We start from the raw sequence: 21767 nt of genomic DNA, 5'->3' as shown, positions 1-21767 counted from the left end.
CCAATTTTAAGTCAATTAAACACTTACTGTTTAAGGTTTTCACACTTCAGCTGGATAAGGTCCTTTTCCTCTTCCGCAGAAAGTCTGCTCAGATGATGGTGCCCACCCACCTAAGAGAGGAAGAAAGTTTTCTTGGTCGTTTTCTGTATAATCAGCTTCCAAAAAATCTATTCATTTTATCATTAGAACAACTATAGAAAACAAAAAGGTATAAATATTATTACTACTCCTACACAGAAAGACAGCAAGAAACATTACATGGTTAGAACACGAGTTCTTAAATTCCTGACTGAGTTTAAATAACTAGGCAGCTTCATGGAAAATCATCTACTAATATGTTTACTGACAGATGGTAATGAAAGCATTCTGAATAACGTTTTACTGAAAAAGAACTTTTATTAAGTAAATGTGAAGATTTTAAATTGATTTCCTATTGTTAGATTCTTACAGTTACTCAGAGTTTTCTGTTTCACTTACAGATACTGATTGATAAATGCATATCTGTGAAGTTGTGGCTTTGAGTATGAACTTTATTTGTGAGATACATAATGAAATAAATAAGCAAATCAACCAAAGACACACTTGCCCTTGCCAAGACAAAATACTCTGCCCATTGCTTCAAAAGCTAGATTTAAATAGTTTAAAAAGTTTTGAAAATAAAAGGACTCTCATAATTTCGACTTGTAATTTAGGTTAGCTATGGGATTTGACATTTTCTTAGGAAAAAAATCTCTTCTCAGAAACTTAAAAAATTCAGCCAAGTTTTTAAAAACAGAATGCATTGCAATTTGAAAATCCCATGAGTTCCCATCGTGGCTCAGCAGAAATGCACCCAGTTAGAATCCATGAAGATGAGGGTTCGATCCCTGGCCTCGTTCAGTGGGTTAAGGATCCGGTGCTGCCATGAGCTGTGGTGTAGGTGGCAGACGCGGCTTGGATCCTGCATTGCTGTGGCTGTGGTGTAGGCCGGCTGCTGCAGCTCCGATTCAACCCCTAGCCTGGGAACCTCCACATGCCGCAGGTGCAGCCCTAAAAAAAAAAGCAGTAATAACAATAATCCAGATTACATTTGGAAGATATATAGGATATTCTTCCTAAAATTATTTTGCAAATAAAGAAAAAAACTTGCTACCATCCTTGGACATGTTCCTTTGAAAAAAAGTAATTAATTAAAAAATATACTATTAAGTGCTTACTAAATATTAGGTTACATGAAGACTAACAGGTCACCAATGATCCCTCTTCTGATGAAGTAAAACAGCATATATTGAAAAAAAGATAGTTGAGAATAATTCCAGTAAACTTGATACTTAATTCTAATTAAAATAAATTCTAACCTTTATAAGGTTTATGACAAGAGTTCATCTTATCCTCACATCAAACAAATACCTATAAACACAGCTTCACTCCTTTGCTCACGCTATGACTATGGCCTCAAATGGCTACATACAGATTTTTGGCAATAAACTAAATCAGCAATTTCAATGAGCAATTTTTTCACTATAAAATACTAAAAGAATAGTTTGCAAAATAATATTCCAGCCTTTGCGTGAAACTGGCATTTTATCAACTTGTTTAGATGAGAGTAAGCTGCCCACCGCGAGGCCCCTGCACTGGGGCGGGTATTCCAGCGCGGCCCGCACATCCAGCAAAGGCCGGAGCGATGGCGGGCCCTGGCCCTGAACGTGAGCCCCTCTGCGCAGCGCCGCTCGTGCAGCCGCAGACCCCGCCGACACCCCCGAAGCCTCCGCTCCGCCGCTGCCGCCGACACCGGCAAACTCCCGGCCGCGACACTGCCGCTGGCCTCTCCTCGGGGAATGAGCGCGAGGTCCCACTCGCCTCCTACGCTAGAGGTGCTTCTAATGCACCCTGCGTTCCAGGCATAACACCTTGAAACACACAGATTTAACCAAGTTCGTACAAATGCACTTGGAAGGTAGACTCTGCTACAGAAGAATATACAACTCGAAAGTGGGCTGGATTTTAATGCGTTTCCAAGAAATCTGATGAGCAAATGAATATGGGTAATGTTAGCTTGCAGGGAGATGTTTAAATTACTTAGGCAAGCAAACTTTTTTGAATCCCGCCATTTCTGCTCAAGTAGATATTGCTAATACAGCTAGCGTGGCGTCTTCTACCCTCCAGCCTTCAGGGCCCGTTTCCAACCCCTCAGTTAACTCAGCTATCCCAGCGACAGCAGCCTTGCTGCGCTCCGCTCCGTCTAAATCAGCGGGGTTTACTGGCTAGAGTTTCCGGATATTGGTACCATCGGTCCTCGGGAGGCTGTGACTTGATCATGAATTGGTACCATGGACAAACCTAACTGCGCCTACGTGAACCTCTTTGGCTGCTGCAGTCCCTCCTGTGGCACTTTGGTGCGGACATGACAAGAGGCAACCCTAAGAAATGCTTGTATTGCTAATTAAGAAAAAAATAACAAGACACAGGGCATTCAGGACGCTCATAGGGAGGAAAAGCAAGAGCTAAGCTCTTTCCCGGAGACAGAGACGGGAACACTCAGAGCTGCTGTGCAAGAGCTGGCATTCTTGAGCACAAAAAAATAAAATGAGAATAAGGCCTCCCTCTGGGGAAAACCAGGAGACTTCACCCAGGGTCTGGTTTGAGAGCACTTGACCTCACAGTATCTGAAAACCACAGGCTCCAGCCCCATCTGGGCTTGGGAACAGGTTTTTTAATAGGCTTTTATTTGGAGCGCTGCCTACAAAAGAGGAGCCACTTACACTGGACCGTGTCCTGAGAAAAAGAGATCGAAGGGCATGAAATGACTTCTTCTCTGGTCGCCTTAAAAACAGGTGAGAAGTAATTCTAGGAAGCAGGGCGCCCACATGACGGGATGTCTTTATCTGGCAGCCAGCGGGATGCCTGCTTGAGCTCCCCTCTTCCTCCACTGGTGCCTCACTGGGACTCTCAGCCCCAGATGTCGGGCAGAGCAGACAAGTCCCCTCATTATACTCGGTGCTATCCCATGACCTCTGCAGCCGGCACTCAGCATCCAACGTCCTAGACTTTCATGGCTTCCCTACCAAAACAGCATGAAGAGACCCAAAAAGGGATGCGGTTTCATTTAAAAACTTAAAAATATTCACAAAAACACCGTAACTTGCCAACACTGACCTCTCCCTCACTCTTTTGCAATAGGGGAAAAAAGGAAATGGCGCTGAGGTTTTTTCTTTTAAAATGATGTTATTTTTCTTCCAAAAACACAGAGGAGAGAATATTTACTTTGCTTTTTTATACAAAAGATGTACTATCAGAAAAAAAAGGTGAGATTAAAAATGAGAGATATTCAAGTTTGCATGAAGCTCAGTGATAAATAACCAACTTTGGGGTGCCATTTAAATCTGCTCTTGTTATCAGAAAAATTAAACATTTACATTATTTTCCTAAATTAAATATTTAGGAAAAAGTAAAAAACATTCACACAAACAAACATGTCGAGCCTGGATGAAACGTTATGTCCTCAGAAAACACACCGCCACAGAAAAATCGAGAATAGGTAATTTCTAGGTCTAAACTAGAGAGAATGACCAAGATGAAAGAACTGATCTAAAACTCATAAAGTAAAAAAAATATAAAATATGATTTTGTTATTTGAAATGTCAAACTTACTTTCTTTAATTTTTTGTTTTTGTTTTTTGTTATTAGTTTATTTTCTTGTAGCAAATTTTCACATCTGCTTTTCACCATGTCAGCTGCTTCTTGCAATTTTTGTATCTGAAAAATAAAAAAATATTAGAGTAATATGCACTATTATTATGACCATGATATGAAATAAAAAGCTAAAAATTTGAAATTAAATTTTAAATTTCAAACATCATATTTCCCTATTAATACTCAGTCTGTTTATCTAATGTCATTCCTTCTTTATAATACAGGACTCACCCAATGCTCTAATCTACAGTTCTTTTGTGATCTACCTGTCTTTTCCCATTGATACTTCTAGAATCTTCACTCGAGCTCTGAATATCCAAGAGAGCTCTTCATTTTCGGGTCACTGTCACTTTAGAGAGTCAGTCTCTGGTCCAAATTGGCTCCCAAACCATTTATTTCACTCTCCCAATCAAAATCTGCTCCGAACTATCTAAACACTTCGTACAAGGCCCAGGGCCAAGAATGCAGTGACCCCTCCGCAGTATTCTTGCTGGGGGTTAAACCAGAACAACCAGCTGGGAGACCCAAGGACATTCCCAAGGACACGGGCAGTCCGCCACAGCCTCCTCCCTTCTTCCCTCTGGCCCCCAGGGCATATTCTCACTGGACGGTCAACCCGTTTCCCATCTAAACCATCGGCTGGAGCCCCTGGTACTCACCTACACTACGCCCTCCTGAACACTGACCCCAGGGTCTTTATTCTTCAAACACTCTCTTCCAAGAAAATCAAGCTCTTTATTGACCAGTTTGTGACCCATCATTCAAGCACTTGTGAAGGCCCATTTTTCAAATGACGTTTTTCTTAAATACTCACTTTCCAAAACATCAGCGTTTCTATTCATCCCTAATGAATATATGTGCGGGCCCATGCATACTGACATGGGGGCTCTTCCAGGTCTTTCATGCGACGAAGTCTAACTAATACATTATTTGGAAAAGGAAATACTGGGCTTTAATGCCCTGAAAGGGAGTCATTAGTCTAAGTCAATACCATGAAAAAATTCAAGATGACAAATATAATCAAAATCAACTAAAAAATTATACGTAAGATTCCCACTACACCTATGCAATTAATTTTAGAAATACTTTAGGAATATCCAACACAACTGCAGGCGATGTTTAAATCCAGAATCAGCAGAATCATCATTTTATAAAGGTATTTGAGATACGTCATATTCTATCACAAATAATAATGCCGTCTTGCTTCAGTTTTGCTTTTTTATATCCTGAACAAATACAGTGTTTTAAATTATCTACCAAATTTAACAAACATTAAAGTAAATGCAATGGTCACCTGAGTTTTATAAACTTCAATAAGAGTTTTCTGTTGTTTTTCTACTTCTTGCAATTCTAAGAGTTCATTTTCAACAGAAACAACCTCGTCCTTCAAAGCAGTAAGTGTAGTCTATTAAGGAATATATAAATAGATTTTATAAATCATTAGTATTCATTCATACTCCAGTGCTATAGCATTATTAAAAGAAACTCATTTATCAACAAGCTAATAAAATAATTGTTTCTGAGCGTAAATAATTATCATCTAAAATCAGGAATTTCAAAAAAGTTAGTACTACTTATGAACAATCTTAATAAGACTTATTCAAGACATAATTTTAAAGTTTAGAAACTTACTGATAGGAGTTCCCTGGTGGTCTAGCAGTTAAGGACTCGGCATTGTCACTACTGTGGCTCATGTGATCCCTGACTTGGGAACTTCCACGTGCCATAGGCACAGCCAAAAAAAAAAAAAAACCCAAAAAACCCAAAACTTTACTGACAAAAAAGACTTGGGCAACAGACCATCTCCTAGAAGGAAAGACTCAATACTACAGACATACCGATTTTTTTCAAATCAATGAAACTTTACTGCAATTAAACCAAAAGTATTAACAGTTGAGGGGAAAAGGAATATGACAAAATTAATTGAAAATTCATGAAGAAATATAAATAGAAGAGACTAATAAAATTTTAAAAGGATACTAAGTAGAGACTCTCAGTACTTATTAGATATTAAAATGTGAAAAGAACTAAAATCATTAAGACACTGACATAACAGAGTTCCCATCATGGCTCAGTGGTAACAAACCCAACTAGTATCCATGAAGACACAGGTTTCATCTCTGGCTTCACTCAGTGGGTTAAGGATCCAGCACTTCCATGAGCTGTGGTGTAGGTTGCAGACATGGCTCAGATCTGGCATTGCTGTGGCTGTGGTGTAGGCAGGCAGCTGCAGCTCCAAACGACTCAACCCCCTAGCCTGGGAACTTCCATTTGCCGTGGGTGTGGCCCTCAAAAGGAGGGAAAAAAATTTTTCTTAAGATATTAACATAATAATGCAGATGTCTATAGAATAGAAAAAGAAAAACACACTAAAATTACATTTAGTTATTACAAAGGTTAGATGTTTATTTTTATTTTTATTTTATTTTATTTGTTTTTGTCTTTCTGCCCTTTCTAGGGCAGCTCCCGCGGCACATGGAGGTTCCCAGGCTAGGGGTCAAATCAAAGCTGTAGCCACCGGCCTTCGCCAGAGCCACAGCAACTTGGGATCCGAGCCACATCTGCAACCTACACCACAGCTCACAGCAACACTGGATCCCCAACCTACTGAGCACAGCCAGGGATCAAACCCGCAACCTCATGGTCCCCAGTCAGGCCTGTTAACCACTGAGCCACGACGGGAACACCTAGATTTTTAAATACATGGGGAAAATACAGATTACTATATAATGGAATAAGACAACTATTCATTAGGAAAAAAACTAATTGCATCCAAACATGATTTTTTATATTAATTAATTATAAATTTATTTAAATGTATTAAATATAACAAATAGAGCTTTAATTTTTTTCCCAGAAGAGCCAAGTAAAATTTGATTTGATCTTAGGATAGCAAAAACCCAACTAAGTATAAAATCAAAGATGATATCTCAAGAGCTGTAAGGGTCTGAAGTTTTATCCTCCAAGTTTACCAGTTAGCCCAGAAGTTCCACAGATGCTGGAAGAGCCCTGGGTCAATCCTAACTACTTTCTCACTCACAGCAGTAGCAGCAGCCGAGGAGCTGCCTCTGTGCTGGTTTCCTAAGCCCCACTTCCCACAGCAACCCAAAGAGGGCCAGATGACACCTGGATGTGCAGGGGATACGGAGAAGCCACCCTGAGTTGGGGACGCAAATCCCTCCTAAAAGGCAGTAAGCATGCCTTTGGGTAGGAGGGAACACTGTTATCTTCCAAGGACGCTGCTACGCAAACACCCTCTACGAGAGTCCGCATCTCCTCACAGGCTGTCAGCACCACTGCTTGCAGGATAAGCAGAAATGTACTCCGACTCCCAGCGGAAGCCGCAAAGGCAAACACACACACACACACACACACACACACACACACACACACACGGCACGCGCGGGGCATGCACACACACACGCATGCGCACGCGCGGGGCATGGCAACTCTGAAACACTTAGGAAACATCCAAGTAAGATTTCAAGTAAGCGGGAGAACATACGTCTGGAATTCGGGGGCACGTCTAGGTGAGAGACAGACATTCAGGAGCCCCCAGGATATGGATGGAATTTAAAGCCCCAACACTAGAGAAGATCGCCTATCAAATCCGGAGAGATTTGTTTAACTTGCCCAGTGCGGGAAAACCCACAGGGACGCATCTTGGACGGGTGATTTGGAAATTTAACATGAACAATAGGGCTTTCCCTTGCGCCATTTTCACTCCCAGAGATTTATCTTAAGAAAACAGATACGCAAAAAGACTAAAGCTATCCACTTTTTTTTTTTTTTTTTTTTTTTTTTTTGCTTTTTGCCATTTCTAGGGCCGCACTCACGGCATATGGAGGTTCCCAGGCTAGGGGTCTGATCAGAGCAGTAGTCGCCGGCCTACACCAGAGGCACAGCAATGTGGGATCTGAGCTGCGTCTGCAACCTATACCACAGCTCACGGCAATGCCAGATCCTTAACCCACTGAGCGAGGCCAGGGATTGAACCCGCAACCTCATCGTTCCTAGTCGGATTCGTTAACCACTGAGCCACGACGGGAACGCCACGCAGTTTTAATTTATAATAGCAAAAAAAAAAAAAATCTTAAAGTAGTAAAAAATCTCTCAACTTACATATATGCTAAAATAGTCACTTTACTGATCTATCAGTTGTGAGATTACAGGTGATTTTTACATTTTTCCTGTGTGCTTTTCTGTTTTTCAAACTTTCTGTAATGAACAAAAAGAACTTTGTAACCCTCTGAATAACTTCTGTTGTTGTGAACAGAGGTCACCGGACCCTGGAAACAGTATCGTCTTCATTTAAAACTAAACTCTAAAAACTGACTGTAACAAAATACATCATCAAGACAATTTATATTACAAATAACATATGCATAATACACCTAGATTTTTTTTTTTTTTTGTCTTTTTGCTATTTCTTGGGCCGCTCCCGAGGCATGTGGAGGTTCCCAGGCTAGGGGTCCAATTGGAGCTGTAGCCACCGGCCTACGCCAGAGCCACAGCAACGCGGGATCCGAGCTGCGTCTGCAAGCTACACCACAGCTCGCGGCAACGCTGGATCATTAACCCACTGAGCAAGGCCAGGGACCGAACCCACAACCTCATGGTTCCTAGTCGGATTCGTTAACCACTGCACCACGATGGGAACTCCACACCTAGATTTTTTAAATCCAGAGAATAACACATTAAAATTCATCTTTCTGAGTTATTAATAGATAATAAGTGAACTTTAACTCAATGATTTTTTTTTTACTCAGTACTTTTTTTGGCCATGCCTGTAGCATGTGGAAGTTCCTGGGCCGGGAATTGAACCCACACCACAGCAGCCTCCTAAGCCACCACAGTACCAATGCTAGATCCTTCACCCACTGGGCCACAAGGGAACTCATATACTTGTGTACTTTAAAATTAATTCTGGAATTCCCGTCGTGGCGCAGTGGTTAACGAATCCGACTAGGAACCATGAGGTTGTGGGTTCAGTCCCTGCCCTTGCTCAGTGGGTTAACGGTCCGGCGTTGCCGTGAGCTGTGGTGTAGGTTGCAGATGCGGCTCGGATCCTGCGTTGCTGTGGCTCTGGCGTAGGCCGGTGGCTACAGCTCCGATTGGACCCCTACCCTGGGAACCTCCATATGCCGCGGGAGCGGTCCAAAGAAGTAGCAAAAAGACAAAATAAATAAATAAATAAAATTAAATTAATTCCACTGCCATGTAATTAAAGATTTATAATTAAGGAAATACTCTTCTAATCCCCTCTCCAAAGGATATCAATGAAATTAAGAAAATAAACATAATAAATAAAATTGCTTCCTCTTCGTGGATAAAGCATTTAAAGAGCTCATTCAGTAAATACTGACTGAGAGCTACCTGTATGTACACTTGCCCCGGGCACCGTGTGCCTAGAGAGGAAGGAGTCGATGGGGAAAGACTCATCCCAGTGAGGAGACTCTGGGGAGAAGCGGCATTTAAGCTGAACTTCAAGGAAAGTAGGATTTATATACTGAGAACAACAGCACCCCAAACTGTGAGAAGAGTAAAACTGCAGGACTAGAGGGACACAGGAGCAACTGCGGAAATGACGAGCCTTCACCGCGGGCCGGAGCCGAGGACGACCACAGGCCCAGGTTCTCCAGTCTCCCCTGCACCTGGGCGGGGCTGCCTGCCTGGAAAGGGGGAGTCGCGTGATGTGGACCCTCCAGGACGTCTCCCCCAAGAGGATGAGATGGGAGCAAGTGGGGATAGTTCATCTTTTGTTTAAAACTTGGCTGCAATGGACGGAGCTCCAGCAGCCATTCTGAACGGCAGAGTGGAGCACTAATCAAGCAGCAGGTTCTCTGCTGCTGGTTTTCCACACCCCCTCTCTCCAGCCATGGGTTCTCTCCCGTCTTCTAGTCACTGTCCTGCAAAACCAGCATGAGCCACTGAAAATGACGCCAGCGTCTTCAGTCGCATCTCCTTAGGTTCCATGTATCCAGGGCTCTGGAAATTCAAATACCCTTTTTCCCAGAAAGCATAAAAGCTTCTCCCCCATCCTCTCTCTGGTACACATAAAGACCAATCACCCCTCGCATTTGATGACGTTGGAAAATTCTTTCTGGTTATGCAGCAGCCGAGAACATACTTTCTGGTTTCAAACAGACCGTGCCTGAGGCTCTATCCTCCTGTAACCATGACACCTAGAAATAATCTTACGCAGTAAATTCAATGTAATTTTGGATGATTTACCTAACTGCTAAAATTGGAGATGAAATGCTTTCTTTTTTAGGTTGAAGAGACAGTTCTTCAGCTTCGTAGATCTTATTTAATACTAACGAAAGCAATTTTACATGCATCTTTGTATATGACTATAAACATTTAAATATTTACGTTTAAGTATGTGCATATACAGCTATGTAAACGTAGCTTCAGAAGTTATTATAATGCAATAATCTAATACTCTGAGAAACTGAAAGGACAAAATGATGCACAAGCATTATTCTAAACATGCTGTTCTTTCTAGGTACTTCTATTAAGTAGACCAAGCTGTCGTCACAAATACGTCCTGAGGTACACACACAGTACCTGTAACTTTGCATTCTCAAGATTTAGAGTTTCACTTTCATATTCAATTGAGTGAAGTTTTCTAAGAATTTCTTCACATGAATTTTTCCCATGGTCTTCCATTTTCTTCAGGTCTTCCAAAAGATTAATGATTTGCCTTTATGAAATAAATACATATTTTATCAAAGTCAGAAATTTTCATTCAAATTATGAGTGTGTTTCTGAAATGACTTTGGTAGGGGCCACTGCTTCAAAAGTTAAAAGTTAACAGCCATTCTTGCCGTGGCAGGATGGGACTGACCGTGCCTCTGCAGTGGCAGGGCACCCATTTGAGCCCGGCCTGGCCCAGCGGGTCAAGGCTGTGGTATTGCTACAGCCATGGCATAGGTCTCAGTTCGGCTCAGGTTGGCTCCCTGGCCCAGGAACTTCCATATGCCCTGGGGCAGCCAAAAAAGAAGAACATAAAAGTTAACAGAACTGGCAGAACAAAGAAAACAGGAGGCAGTAATCTATAAGGTTAGCGCTACCTGAGTAAATGATCAGAAATAACTACCCACCCATGGTGCCAAGGAAAAGGAACACTGCATTCTCTCTGCTGGTCAGCAAAACACCCAAACCGACCTCTACAGGCAGGTCTGCCCGTCTGTCATCTGCACACGTGCACACACATATGCACAGTTTCGGGGAAAAGGCCAAATAAAAGGATCAAGTGAGACAATAAACTCTAGAAGCAAATTGCATATGCTAGTTTTCAATGATAAAACTGAAGAAGATACATAGAAAATAATATTCAAAAGCATAGATGCAGAGTTCTTCACTGTTCGCTCGTCAATAACAAGTTTCACCGAAGTGTAAAATACATGTATTTTTGCTCATTTGATTTCTTTGTTATGCATTTAAGACACTTTAAGGAAAAATAATTTTTATTTTTATTGTTTTACAATGATTCTTATTTTTTCCATTATACTTGATTTAAGGAAAAGTAATTTTTAGAAATGTGAAAGCATTTATGCTTCTATTATAAACTTCGTTACATGCTGTTATGGAAACATTCTTTTTTAGGAGAGAACTACCACTTCCATTGAAGACAAGTTTAATGTTAACATTTACTGCAAATAATAGATAACATATACTCAAATACCAAATACTAACCAAGTTCAAGATTTCAAAATGTTAACATCAATGCACTTTTAACATCATCATTTTTATCATATTTTCAAAGTGGAGTAAGAACAGTTTATAGAATTATAAATAGCAAAAACATCAAATGATATAGACCACAGTACATGCAATCCCTAAGAACCAAAATACAAACCAAAGAGGAAAGAACTGAAAACACTTATTAAACAGCAAAAAGATTCTAAGTTTTTTTCTTACTTTTTCACTGTTTCAACCTGAACTTCCAATTCAGCTTTTTCTATCACAATTTCCTCATAATGACTTTTCCAGGCATTGGAAGCTGAAATTGTTTCAGACAACTTGGCTTCCTAAAAAATACATAAAGTACTCATCTTGTAATTTAATAACATTAGATTTTGTCCAGGGTCCTAAACACAATTATAAACAAGGAAACACTCATTCTACAAAGTATGAAACTTCTGTTAAAGAAAACCTCAGGGTACTACTCTGAACACAAGAAAACTCTAAGCTTTAATAATAACTTGATATTAGTATTGCTTTGTGTGTACATTGTGGCAGTTCCAACTTAACATCGCAAGGATGTTGATGCAACTATTTTCAAACAATGTTTCATGACGACTGAAGATAATTCCCTTTATATTTACTAACCTTGGCATTCTACCAGTAGAAGACGATGACAACCACAAAGAACCAGAGAAAGATGCCGTCCACGGCATCCAGAGACCACCTACCCGTCCCAGGTGCCGCAGCATCTAACAGTACAGCCTCTCTCTGTTAGAAGGACGTCTAGCTCTTTTTTAAAATTGTGGTATAGCTGACGTATAGTAACTACATAAGTGCAGGGGTACAACATCCTTACACACATTTTCGAAGGGTTATATTCACTAGTGTTATTTTTTAGATTCCACATAAAGTGATATTATACAGTATTTGTCTGTCTGACTTATTTTCCTTAGAATAACGCCCTCTAAGTCCATTCATGCTGTTGCAAATGGCAAAATGTCATTCTTTTTTATGACGAACATTCAAACACACACACACCCTCCTATAACCACTCATCTGCTAAAGCTGATGAACACCTGGGTTTTACCCCCGTACCCTGGCAGGTGTAAACAGTGCTATCAACACAGGGGCGCATGTATCTTTCTGAATGAGCGTTTTCAGTTTTTCAGATAAAGACCCAGGAGTGGTACTGCTGGGTCACAGGGCAATTCTATGCCACGCTGTTTCGCAGAGACCATCCGACTGTCCTTCAAACGCTGGCACTGTCAGCAAGGACATGAAGTGGTGGAGGTGAGTGATCCACTCTGAATGCGAGCGCCCACGGGTTTCTGCTGGGGGCCGGGGTCTTGAACAGTGCCTGTCACATAGCCAACTCTCAATAAACAACGGCCAGATGAACTGCTCTCTACAGAGCCACACAGAGAGCAGCAGGCAGCCACCGTGCTCCCTCGCCCCTTTCTCTAAAACCAAATTCACTAGCGCGACAGTGCCAATCACTACTAATCAGAAGACTCCGAAGTAGTGCTATTAAGAGCTAACATTTAGGAGTCCCCATGGTGGCACAGCAGAAACAATCCAACTAGGAACCAGGTTGCAGGTTCGATCCCTGAGGTTGCAGGTTCAGATCCCTGGCCTAGCTCAGTGGGTTAAGAATCCAGTGTTGCCATGAGCTGTGGTGTAGGTCGCAGACATGGCTTGGATCTGATGCTCCTGTGGCTGTGGTGTAGGCGGGCAGCTATAGCTCCGATTGGACCCCTAGCCTGGGAACCTCCATATGCCGTGAGTGTGGCCCTAAAAAGCCAAAAAAGAAAAACAAAACAAACAAAAACCAGCAAAAGAGTTAACATTCTTTCCTTCCATCACTCATCCACGCATTGAACAAGTACTTATTCAGCATCCACTATGTGCAAGACATCTTTTGCTTACATTTTTATGGTAATATTTTTGATATATTGAAGAAAAACCAGTATTCCACATTTTATGTAAAATGAGTATTAATATGCATTATGAACTGTACATTGGGCAATTATATGAGAATATAAATTAAGATACTTAGAAAATTTACCTGCAAGATAATGCTAATGAGAAGTTTAAGACACTGACGTGATTAATTGCCATGGGACGACTTCGAAAGGAGCAGTCAAGGAAGCCCCTCTGAAGAAACATCAGTTAAAAATATACCAGAACGATTCTTTAAAGAATCAGCTACTCCTGAGCACGAGAAGAACACTACGGCCAAAGGCAACAGCACAAAACAGTGAAAGAGACACAGGCCGTGCGTTAGAGGAGCAGAAAGGAGGCCCACATGGCAAAAAGGCAGTCTGGCCATCTTGGCACCGGGCGCTGACGTGTATGTATCTCCTCATCGGTCCCTCCTCACAGTCCCGTGAGGCAGGCAGCATCATTCTCTCCGCGTTAAGGCCGAGGAAACTAAGCTTCCAGAGGGCTGGCTCCTCACCCAAAGGCACAAGGGGAAGAAGGAGTGGAGAAGCCTCCCCGCACCCGGATGCGGGCACAGGAGACAGGGTGCTACTGCAAGAGGAAAATCCCAAGAAGGTTCATGACGCCGTCTGCACCCCTCGAGGTACTGTCACCTGGGCCTACCGCTTTCGAGATTGTGCACTTAGCCCTCAATTCTCTTATCCGGTTAAGGTCTTCTGAATGTAGGTTAAATATTAGAGTTTTAAAATGTTAACAGTTGAACTTATAAAATACGAGGTTTTGTTTACGCAAGCATTTATGCACATTTGTTTTCATTTCTAAAGCCTCTAATAATTCTACACGCCATAGCAGAAGTTCTTAAGGGGCGGGATACCAGTGAGGCATTAACAAAAGAAAATATTTTATTAATTGGTAGTTGAATAAATACAATTTGTCTAAAACAACAAAGCACTAAGTCCATTTTTCAACTCTGTAATACACTTGAAGATAACTTTCATATGGTGGGTTTACGTCAGCAAACGATTTTAAATTTACTACAGTTTAAGGGAAGTGAATTACTGAATGAAGTCATGTGGTCCAATAACAGAAATCAGCATTTCCCAAACTGGCGTTCCTTAGAACCAGTTCCAAGAGTTGCTTTACGGATAAAAGAAGAGTTCCGTGGTTAAGCAAGTGATGAGAAATTGTGAATTCAGTACCCTCCGGGACACTGCTTCAGCTTTACTCAAGGCCACGCTGTTGAATATACATTAATGCGCCTTTCGTGGGAACGCAAATTGCCAAGAGTGAAGACATAGGAACGGTTAACCCTTAGTTGGCCACGGATGCTTTGGGACACAAAACAGGGCCTTTAAATAAAGTCCCAATGAAATGCTGATATAATTCAATATGCAATTTGACATTATGGAGTTCCTGTTGTGGCTCAGCAGGTTAAGAACCCGACATAGTATCCACGAGGATATGGGTTCGATCCCTGGCCTTGCTCAGTGGGCTAAGGATCGTGTTGCCACAAGATGCGGCCCATAGGTCCCTAGCCTGGGAATTTCCATATGCCGAAGGCGCAGCCATAAAAAGAAAATAATAATAAATTTGACATTTTATGTAATCTTTTAAAACAAAGACTAAAGCAATAAAGAATGAGTAAAGGTTTTCTAGTATCAGCATTAAGAGAACAAGATTATTAAGCATTATAAGGTTAACTATTTAAACTGAGCACATAAAACAGTTCTTTAAGGAAGAATGCATATACTTACCTGCTCTCTAATTTGGGAAGTGAGGTTTTCCATGTCTGCAGTAAAATGTTCAATCCTTTGCTTGTAAATTCTAGACGCCGTTTTTAGAGCAACAGTTTTTTGCCTACTTGATTCTTTCACTGCTATAGCCTCATGCTTACTCTTTTTCAACTGCAAGTTCCATTCGGATATCTTGGCTTTTAAACTCTAAAAAAATATTAGCAGTAATTAAATTATTTTACAACATTGTAAAAATATGTAAATAATCTTTCACATAGAATTTATCAAAAGGATTAATTATAAGATTTTATTAAAGCAAAATAGTGAAGAAAGTGAATTTCGCCAATGTTTATTTGTAACCAGTAACAGAATGCAAATTTAAAACAGATAAGCCTATATAAAACTACTACTTCTCTTACCAAAGACACTAATATTGGTGATTATGGTACAAACACTAATTTCTTCAAAACTTTTTTGATTAACTAGAATGTTTTAAAAATTTCGCATCTAGAATTTTATACATAGTACTAGTTGCTGCAAATCCTAAAACTATAATTCAGCTGGAGACAATTCAAACAATAGGTACATAAAGTTCAAAGGAACTGGCAGCTTCAAATACATCGTGACTGTTTAGTTCACATAATAAATGCTTAAAGGATATACGGTCAAAATCCACAGGTCACGACGAGCGCAAATGAGGTAAACGTAAGTCATTCATCGCATTTCTGTTTACTTGGATTGAGGAGCATGGCCTGGCAGCTGGAAGAGTTACACCAGGACAATGAAAGTACTGCTTTGCCCAAGGAGGGCTACGTCTGCGGAAGTTATCACTCCAAGACCAAAGAGGGTTAGAAACACCATCACCAGACCCACAAGGGTTGGCAGAGGTGAAGCGCTGCTTCGGGACAGGCTTCCAGCCGCTGAGCTGGACAGCGTTAGCCGGCACGACTGTCTCCTGTTGTCGCTCTTGGTGATAGAACGAGACACACAACATCAGGCTGGGGGCTGATGGCTACGATCCAGAGTGACAACGCTGTCTTCTGCTCAAAGCATCTTAAGACTCTGTATTTAAAGAGATTTGAGTACTAACTCCCTCAGCATTTAAAGACAAGATTTTAATGCTTTACATTTTTTGGAAAGTTGTGTAATACTGAAAAGAATGTAAACTTAGGGCAGAATTTGAGTTTTAGTCTTCCATTACTTGGTCACTGATTTTAATAAAAAAAAAAAATCAAAGGCATCAGTAAAAGATGGAGCTTTTCTACTTAACTCTGTGATCAACAAAAACTGTGTTTCTTAACTGCCACTAAAATTGAGATGAAGAAATACACCTTAAATAAGACCTAAAGACTTGATCTCTTTGAAAACTGACTCAGCAGACTAAGAGAAGCTGCAAAACCTTTAAAAACTGTCTTTAAAAATCTATCTAAACTACGAAATCTCATGAACCACTTTATTTTGGGGAAAATAAGAGCTAAAGTCTGCCTAAGAGAAAAGAAGAAACCCCCCGCCCCAGCCCCGCAAGGAAACACAGCTGTCACTCCTCAGGAAACCACAGGGTGTCATCCTCCCACCAGGAGAAAGAGCCACACGGACCGTGAAAACCCTTACCACCAGCTGGAGGCTGCCGTCTCCGGCTCCGGCACTGGGAGGAAGGGGCTGGAGCTATCGGAGCAGCTTCATAGTTTCCCAACGACCCCTCACACACGCCAAACAAATGGACACGTATTTAAAGTTAACTATCTGCCTTTTCCTGTTTCCAAAGAACCACACATGCAGCTTATTACAGAGATAAGTATTCTGCCTCTTCTAACACTTGAAAATATTCTAACTCTAAATGCTATATCATAAAGGTCCAGCAAGGGAAATGGGTTCGAAGTATCTTTGGGGTAGCTCTCAGAGAATTAGAATATAACTTAAAAATTTTAAAGACCCAACAGAATAAATTGACTCAACAATACTACAAAAAATGAGATTTATACTGCCAATCTTATTTTATTGTGTCTGTACTCTAAAAAAACAAACAAAAGACTCGTTAGAGCTAAATAAAAGAACTAAAATCCGACACCCAGTTACTTAATGCCTTAAATTCCAAAATGTGTTTAAGAAGGTAAAAAGTCCACAACGTAATGCGATTGCTGTTCATTTCTAAACAGTAGCATTTTGTAAGGGAATTTAAACTCAAAGTAATAGACAGATGAATGTCATGGCAAAATCTTAGGTTGTTTGGCCTTATAGGTGCTCTTCAAATTATCATGAATATAAAAAGTAACTGTTAACCTTTTAAAAAATATTTAATATTTAATTTTTAACTGAAGAAAATATTTCCAAGCACTTGCCCTACATCCACTTGAGGACATAATTAAAAACTGTGTAAGAAAAATAAATGGTAGCAGATGATCTGAGAGGTTACATTACACGCATTCTCTTGTGTTTACCATGACAGAGCCATGCAATTTCAAATCAAGTTCATTGCCAGCGCCCTAGGACACCAGGGAAAAGAACCCAGGAAATCTCTGGGGGAAAGAGCTTAAAATAAAAAAAAATTTTAAAGTTAAAAGCACCTGTAGGTAAAGGAGAAAATTTATACCCACATAAGCCTGCTTAATGTCCCTTTGATGGGCAAAAGCTTTATGACTCAGGGGTGCAAAGGCAAAGAGAAACTTAACACACAAGCCCTCATGCTCAGGGGGGTGGGTCTTTGTACACTTCTCTTCGGGAAGTGGGAACAGTGCCTCTTGTCCCCTGGCAGGAGATCCTGATGGCAGGAGATCCAGTTAGCTGGTGTCAGACCACAGCGACCTCAGGGCCGTAGCTTCAAGTCACAGGGACGCTTCCACAGGAATATTTATAAACTACTCAGTCTAAGCCAGAACATCCCCTTGAATTATCCTGCGAAAAACCGCCTAACAAAGCCTTTGCTCAGTTATCGCAACATCAAAGCCAGGTTAACTGGTTTTAAGGTTGCTACCATTAGTAGCAAACACAGAACAATGAGCGCTGCTGTCTACTTACTAAATCCGCGTGAGACACGTATGTACGCGCGTAGCTGCGTGAAAGATGACGGCCACATACCAAACGCTAAGGTTTTGGTATCTTAATTTTCTCTTTCCTATTTAACAAATTTTCCACAATGAACATAAATTAATAATGGGAGCTCTTTAAAGACGAGCTCTACAAATCCTTCCTAGATTGGTACCGAGACAGCGTTTTTATACTGGGATTTGGAGCCAAATCCTTAGACCAGACGTCTGAAGCCTCAACTATGTATTTCCCATGGCAGCGCGTAAACGGAAGTGTTTCAAAACCACTAAATTCCAGAATTAAGGGCGTTACTGTCGTTCATTAATCTTATCACTTAAACTATAAAAATGGATGGGTATTTATAACCTTTATGTATTCTTTTAATTTATCATTCTCTGCTTCCTTTTTATGAATTTGGAACTGCAGTCGTTCATGTACTACTTCTACTGACTGTGAAAAACGATGCGCCTTCAGAGCATTTGCCTGCAACCGAGAAAACAAAACAGTGTGTTAGTTGCTGTATTTTCTCCACAATGTTAAACTTTACAGGACTTAGACATGGCCTAGGAAGTTGGTAAAGACAAGATGCCATTTACAGAAGAGTCCCAACTCTCCCTCCACTGCCAAGGGACTGTCTCTGTTCTGGTCGCGCCAGCGGCAGGAAGAGGTTCCCAGGCCAGGGATCGAACCTGTCCGTAGTGACAATGCCAGGTCCTTAACCAGTAAGGCCACCAGGGAATCCTCACCAGTTGACCGTGCATAAAACCAGAGGGATGTTTTCTCCCGTCCTTTTTATTTAATAACTCCCAATTATCTCTTTTTAAAAGTTCCTATCTATCCTCCTAAGTAAATTATAGGTATATCTAAAACACTCTGACAAATACCAAAATTCCTTAATTTATAGCCAAACTGAAATGCAAATTTACACATAGGTCCCTAACTTATGCCAAGTACCCTGACTGAAACCCCATAAAAATCTAAAAAGGAAAAACAATTTTAAAAAATCAAGGTGTTATATTTGATTACATAAAACCTATAAAACACTAAACACTTTCTATGTGTATTTCTGATGATATGAGGGCCAGTAGGGAAAGAAGAGAAGGAGGGAATCAATATTAAGAAAATATGATGAATTAAACTCAAAATGTCTTACCTTTTCATTCTGAAACAGACAAGAAAGTTCCTGGATATAGGTCTCCTTTGCAAGTACCTCCTTCTTAAGATTCTTCAGCAAAATAATGTAAAGTTAGAAACATCACAACTTGGATAATGTTGGCTTTTTATAAAACCAACCAGTGTACAAACAAAAAATGTTGGAAGAGACAGCAAAGTATAAAAAGACTTACAGCGTTTTCGTTTTCATGATCAGTTAGCTTCTCTAGCAAGCTGGGTAAACAATTCCCTATCTGTGGAAAAAAGATGTTATAAATCAGTGTCCACAAAATATGTTTCTCCACATAAAAAAGCAGAACATGGAATAAGCGTCACTTAAGAAATGAATGTGGACGCTACTCTGCGCAGTTCAGGGGATTGTTGTTTTAAAGTTAACCATCGGAAGGCTTCTACCTAAGTGTTCCAAATTAAGCTTTGTCTACAATTTATGAATTTACCAAATTTATTTCTAAGTAAAGCCTCAACAAGTCAATGACATAAAAATCCCCCAAATTTTGAATATAAAGGAGGCTCTGCTTGTAAATAGGTAAAAATGCTATTTGTAAATAGGTAAAAATTATAAGCCACTTAAAGTCTAGCAAAAAGAAATTTTTTTAAGAATTACAATAAATCAGTAACGGAATTGTGTGTGTGTGTGTGTGTGTATTGGGGGGGGGGGGTTGCTTTAACAGCCACACAGGCTAGAGATGATTGGAGCTGCAGCTGCCAGCCTACCCCGCAGCCACAGCAATGCCAGATGCGAGCCACATCTGCAACTACACCACAGCTCACGGCAGTGCCAGATCCTCAACCCACTGAGTGAGGCTAGGGATTGAACCCTCATCCTCATGGATCCTAGCTGGATTCTTTTCTGCTATGCCGCAACGGGAACTCCCCATGTAGATATTTTAAATGAGAACACAGAAAAATGGTAATTCATTTCAAGGATCATACATATTATATGATTCCATTTATGAGAAATATTTGAAACCAGCAAATCCACAGCTGCAGAAACAGTAGCTAACAGGCTAAGGAGGGGAGGTGGGAATGGGAAATACAACTGCAAAGGCCAACGGTCTCTTCCTGCAGTGACAAAAACGCTCTGAGGCTGACAGTGGGGATGGCTACACAATGCTGTGAATACACTAAAAAGCACTGAAGTGCACTTTAAACGGGTAAATGGATGGTATATAAATCATACCTCAAAGAAGCTGTTTAAAAAGGAACACATGAATGTATAAATATGAAGTACACAAGGGCTTAAATTCTAAGAGTACTTTTTCTTTTGGCTACACCTGTGGGGCATGTGGAAGTTCCCAGGCCAGAGATCGAACCCAAGACACTGCAGTGACAAGGATGGATCCTTAACCCACTGCACCACAGGGACCTTCTCTAAGAGGATTTTACTGTAATCAACAAAAATGAAGTATAATAAATAGTGAAAGTTTCTGAGATTGAAAATAAAAACATAAAAATGTATTTTCTATAAAAATATGCTGCTTTTGTGAGAAAAAAATGAACATTGGAAGTAGGGGTTAATGGTTGCTATTTCAAAGAAAAATTCAAGAATCATTTCCACTTCAAATGTATCAATATTTTAATTTTACAGCTCAAGAAGTAACATAACCTTTGAGTGAGAAATGTCACTATTAAAACAGTGCTTAGTATTTCTTACTTGTTGGTATTCTATCTAAGGAGATGGTCTAAAGTTTTACACATTCAAAAGGCACTAATTCCTGTGTTAATATGTCCTTCCATTTAGAAATCTTCAACTTAGATGCAGAAAGATTAGCCTGACAAGATGTAAGAACTACATATACATTTTAAGACACAGCATTAAGACACTCTAAAATACAACACTACTGTTTAATACCAAAGAATAATTTTTCCCAGTAACACAATCATTCTTTTGCATGAGTAGCAGTAAATGTGTCAAGTTTATTAACAGTAAAGAGTATCTGTTACATGGTAACTAAAGTAAAATGAAACCAAAATAAGGGCTTGAACTCTAAAGTACTTCAGGCTTTTATTCTAATAAAACAAATAAAATAGAATCTAATTTTTGCCCTTAACTCAAACTTGAGTACACTGAAATTTTAGAATAGTGGTTTCCATCTTGCATGATTCTATAGAAAATAATTATTTCACCTCTAAGAATATCTTCGTTTTATTTATTTATTTATTGCCTTTTCTAGGGCCCCACCCATGGCATAGGGGTCTAATTGGAGCTGTAGCTGTAGCCAGCCTATGCCAGAGCCACAGCAACATGGGATCCGAGCCACGTCTGCAACCTACACCACAGCTCACGGCAACGCCAGATCCTCAACCCACTGAGCAAGGCCAGGGATCGAACCCACAATGTCATGGTTCCTAGTTGGATTCGTTAACCACTGCGCCACGATGGGACCTCCGAATATTTTGGTTTTAAATTCACTCTTGAGAAAGCTGACTCTAGTTGAACTCCAGCTACGTCAGGCACCAAGGTACACAGTTTCTAACTCAGCCTCTCATCAAGTGCGTGCCTGAGATTATCACCAAGGAAAGAACTGCAGT

The 21767-nt window shown here is 40.4% G+C and overlaps 1 protein-coding gene across 22 annotated transcripts in view; it reads right to left on the bottom strand.

Moving 5' to 3' along the window:
* The window catches only part of ODF2L (outer dense fiber of sperm tails 2 like), a 409562-nt gene that overhangs the window by 53132 nt on the left and 334663 nt on the right, over window positions 1–21767 (bottom strand). For 17 of the 22 annotated variants that reach the window (XR_002343749.1, XR_002343750.1, XM_013997449.2 and 14 more), the window contains 9 exons: window positions 19409–19468; window positions 19216–19287; window positions 18429–18545; window positions 15060–15245; window positions 11599–11708; window positions 10243–10378; window positions 4967–5077; window positions 3631–3735; window positions 28–110 (listed from right to left, as the gene is read on the bottom strand). Coding sequence is in view for 17 of the 22 variants with exons in the window: in XM_013997449.2 (XP_013852903.2) it covers window positions 28–110; window positions 3631–3735; window positions 4967–5077; window positions 10243–10378; window positions 11599–11708; window positions 15060–15245; window positions 18429–18545; window positions 19216–19287; window positions 19409–19468 (980 nt within the window). In the remaining 5 variants the exon portion in view is untranslated. Of the gene's footprint in view, window positions 1–27; window positions 111–2741; window positions 3041–3630; window positions 3736–4966; window positions 5078–10242; window positions 10379–11598; window positions 11709–15059; window positions 15246–18428; window positions 18546–19215; window positions 19288–19408; window positions 19469–21767 lie in introns of those variants that run through there. The other 5 variants (XR_002343752.1, XM_021090778.1, XR_002343751.1 and 2 more) reach the window with 4 other exon arrangements.

This window comes from Sus scrofa, chromosome 4 (genome assembly GCF_000003025.6).
Source record: "Sus scrofa isolate TJ Tabasco breed Duroc chromosome 4, Sscrofa11.1, whole genome shotgun sequence".
NCBI lineage: Eukaryota > Metazoa > Chordata > Mammalia > Artiodactyla > Suidae > Sus > Sus scrofa.
This window is presented reverse-complemented; position numbering and strand designations above follow the sequence as displayed.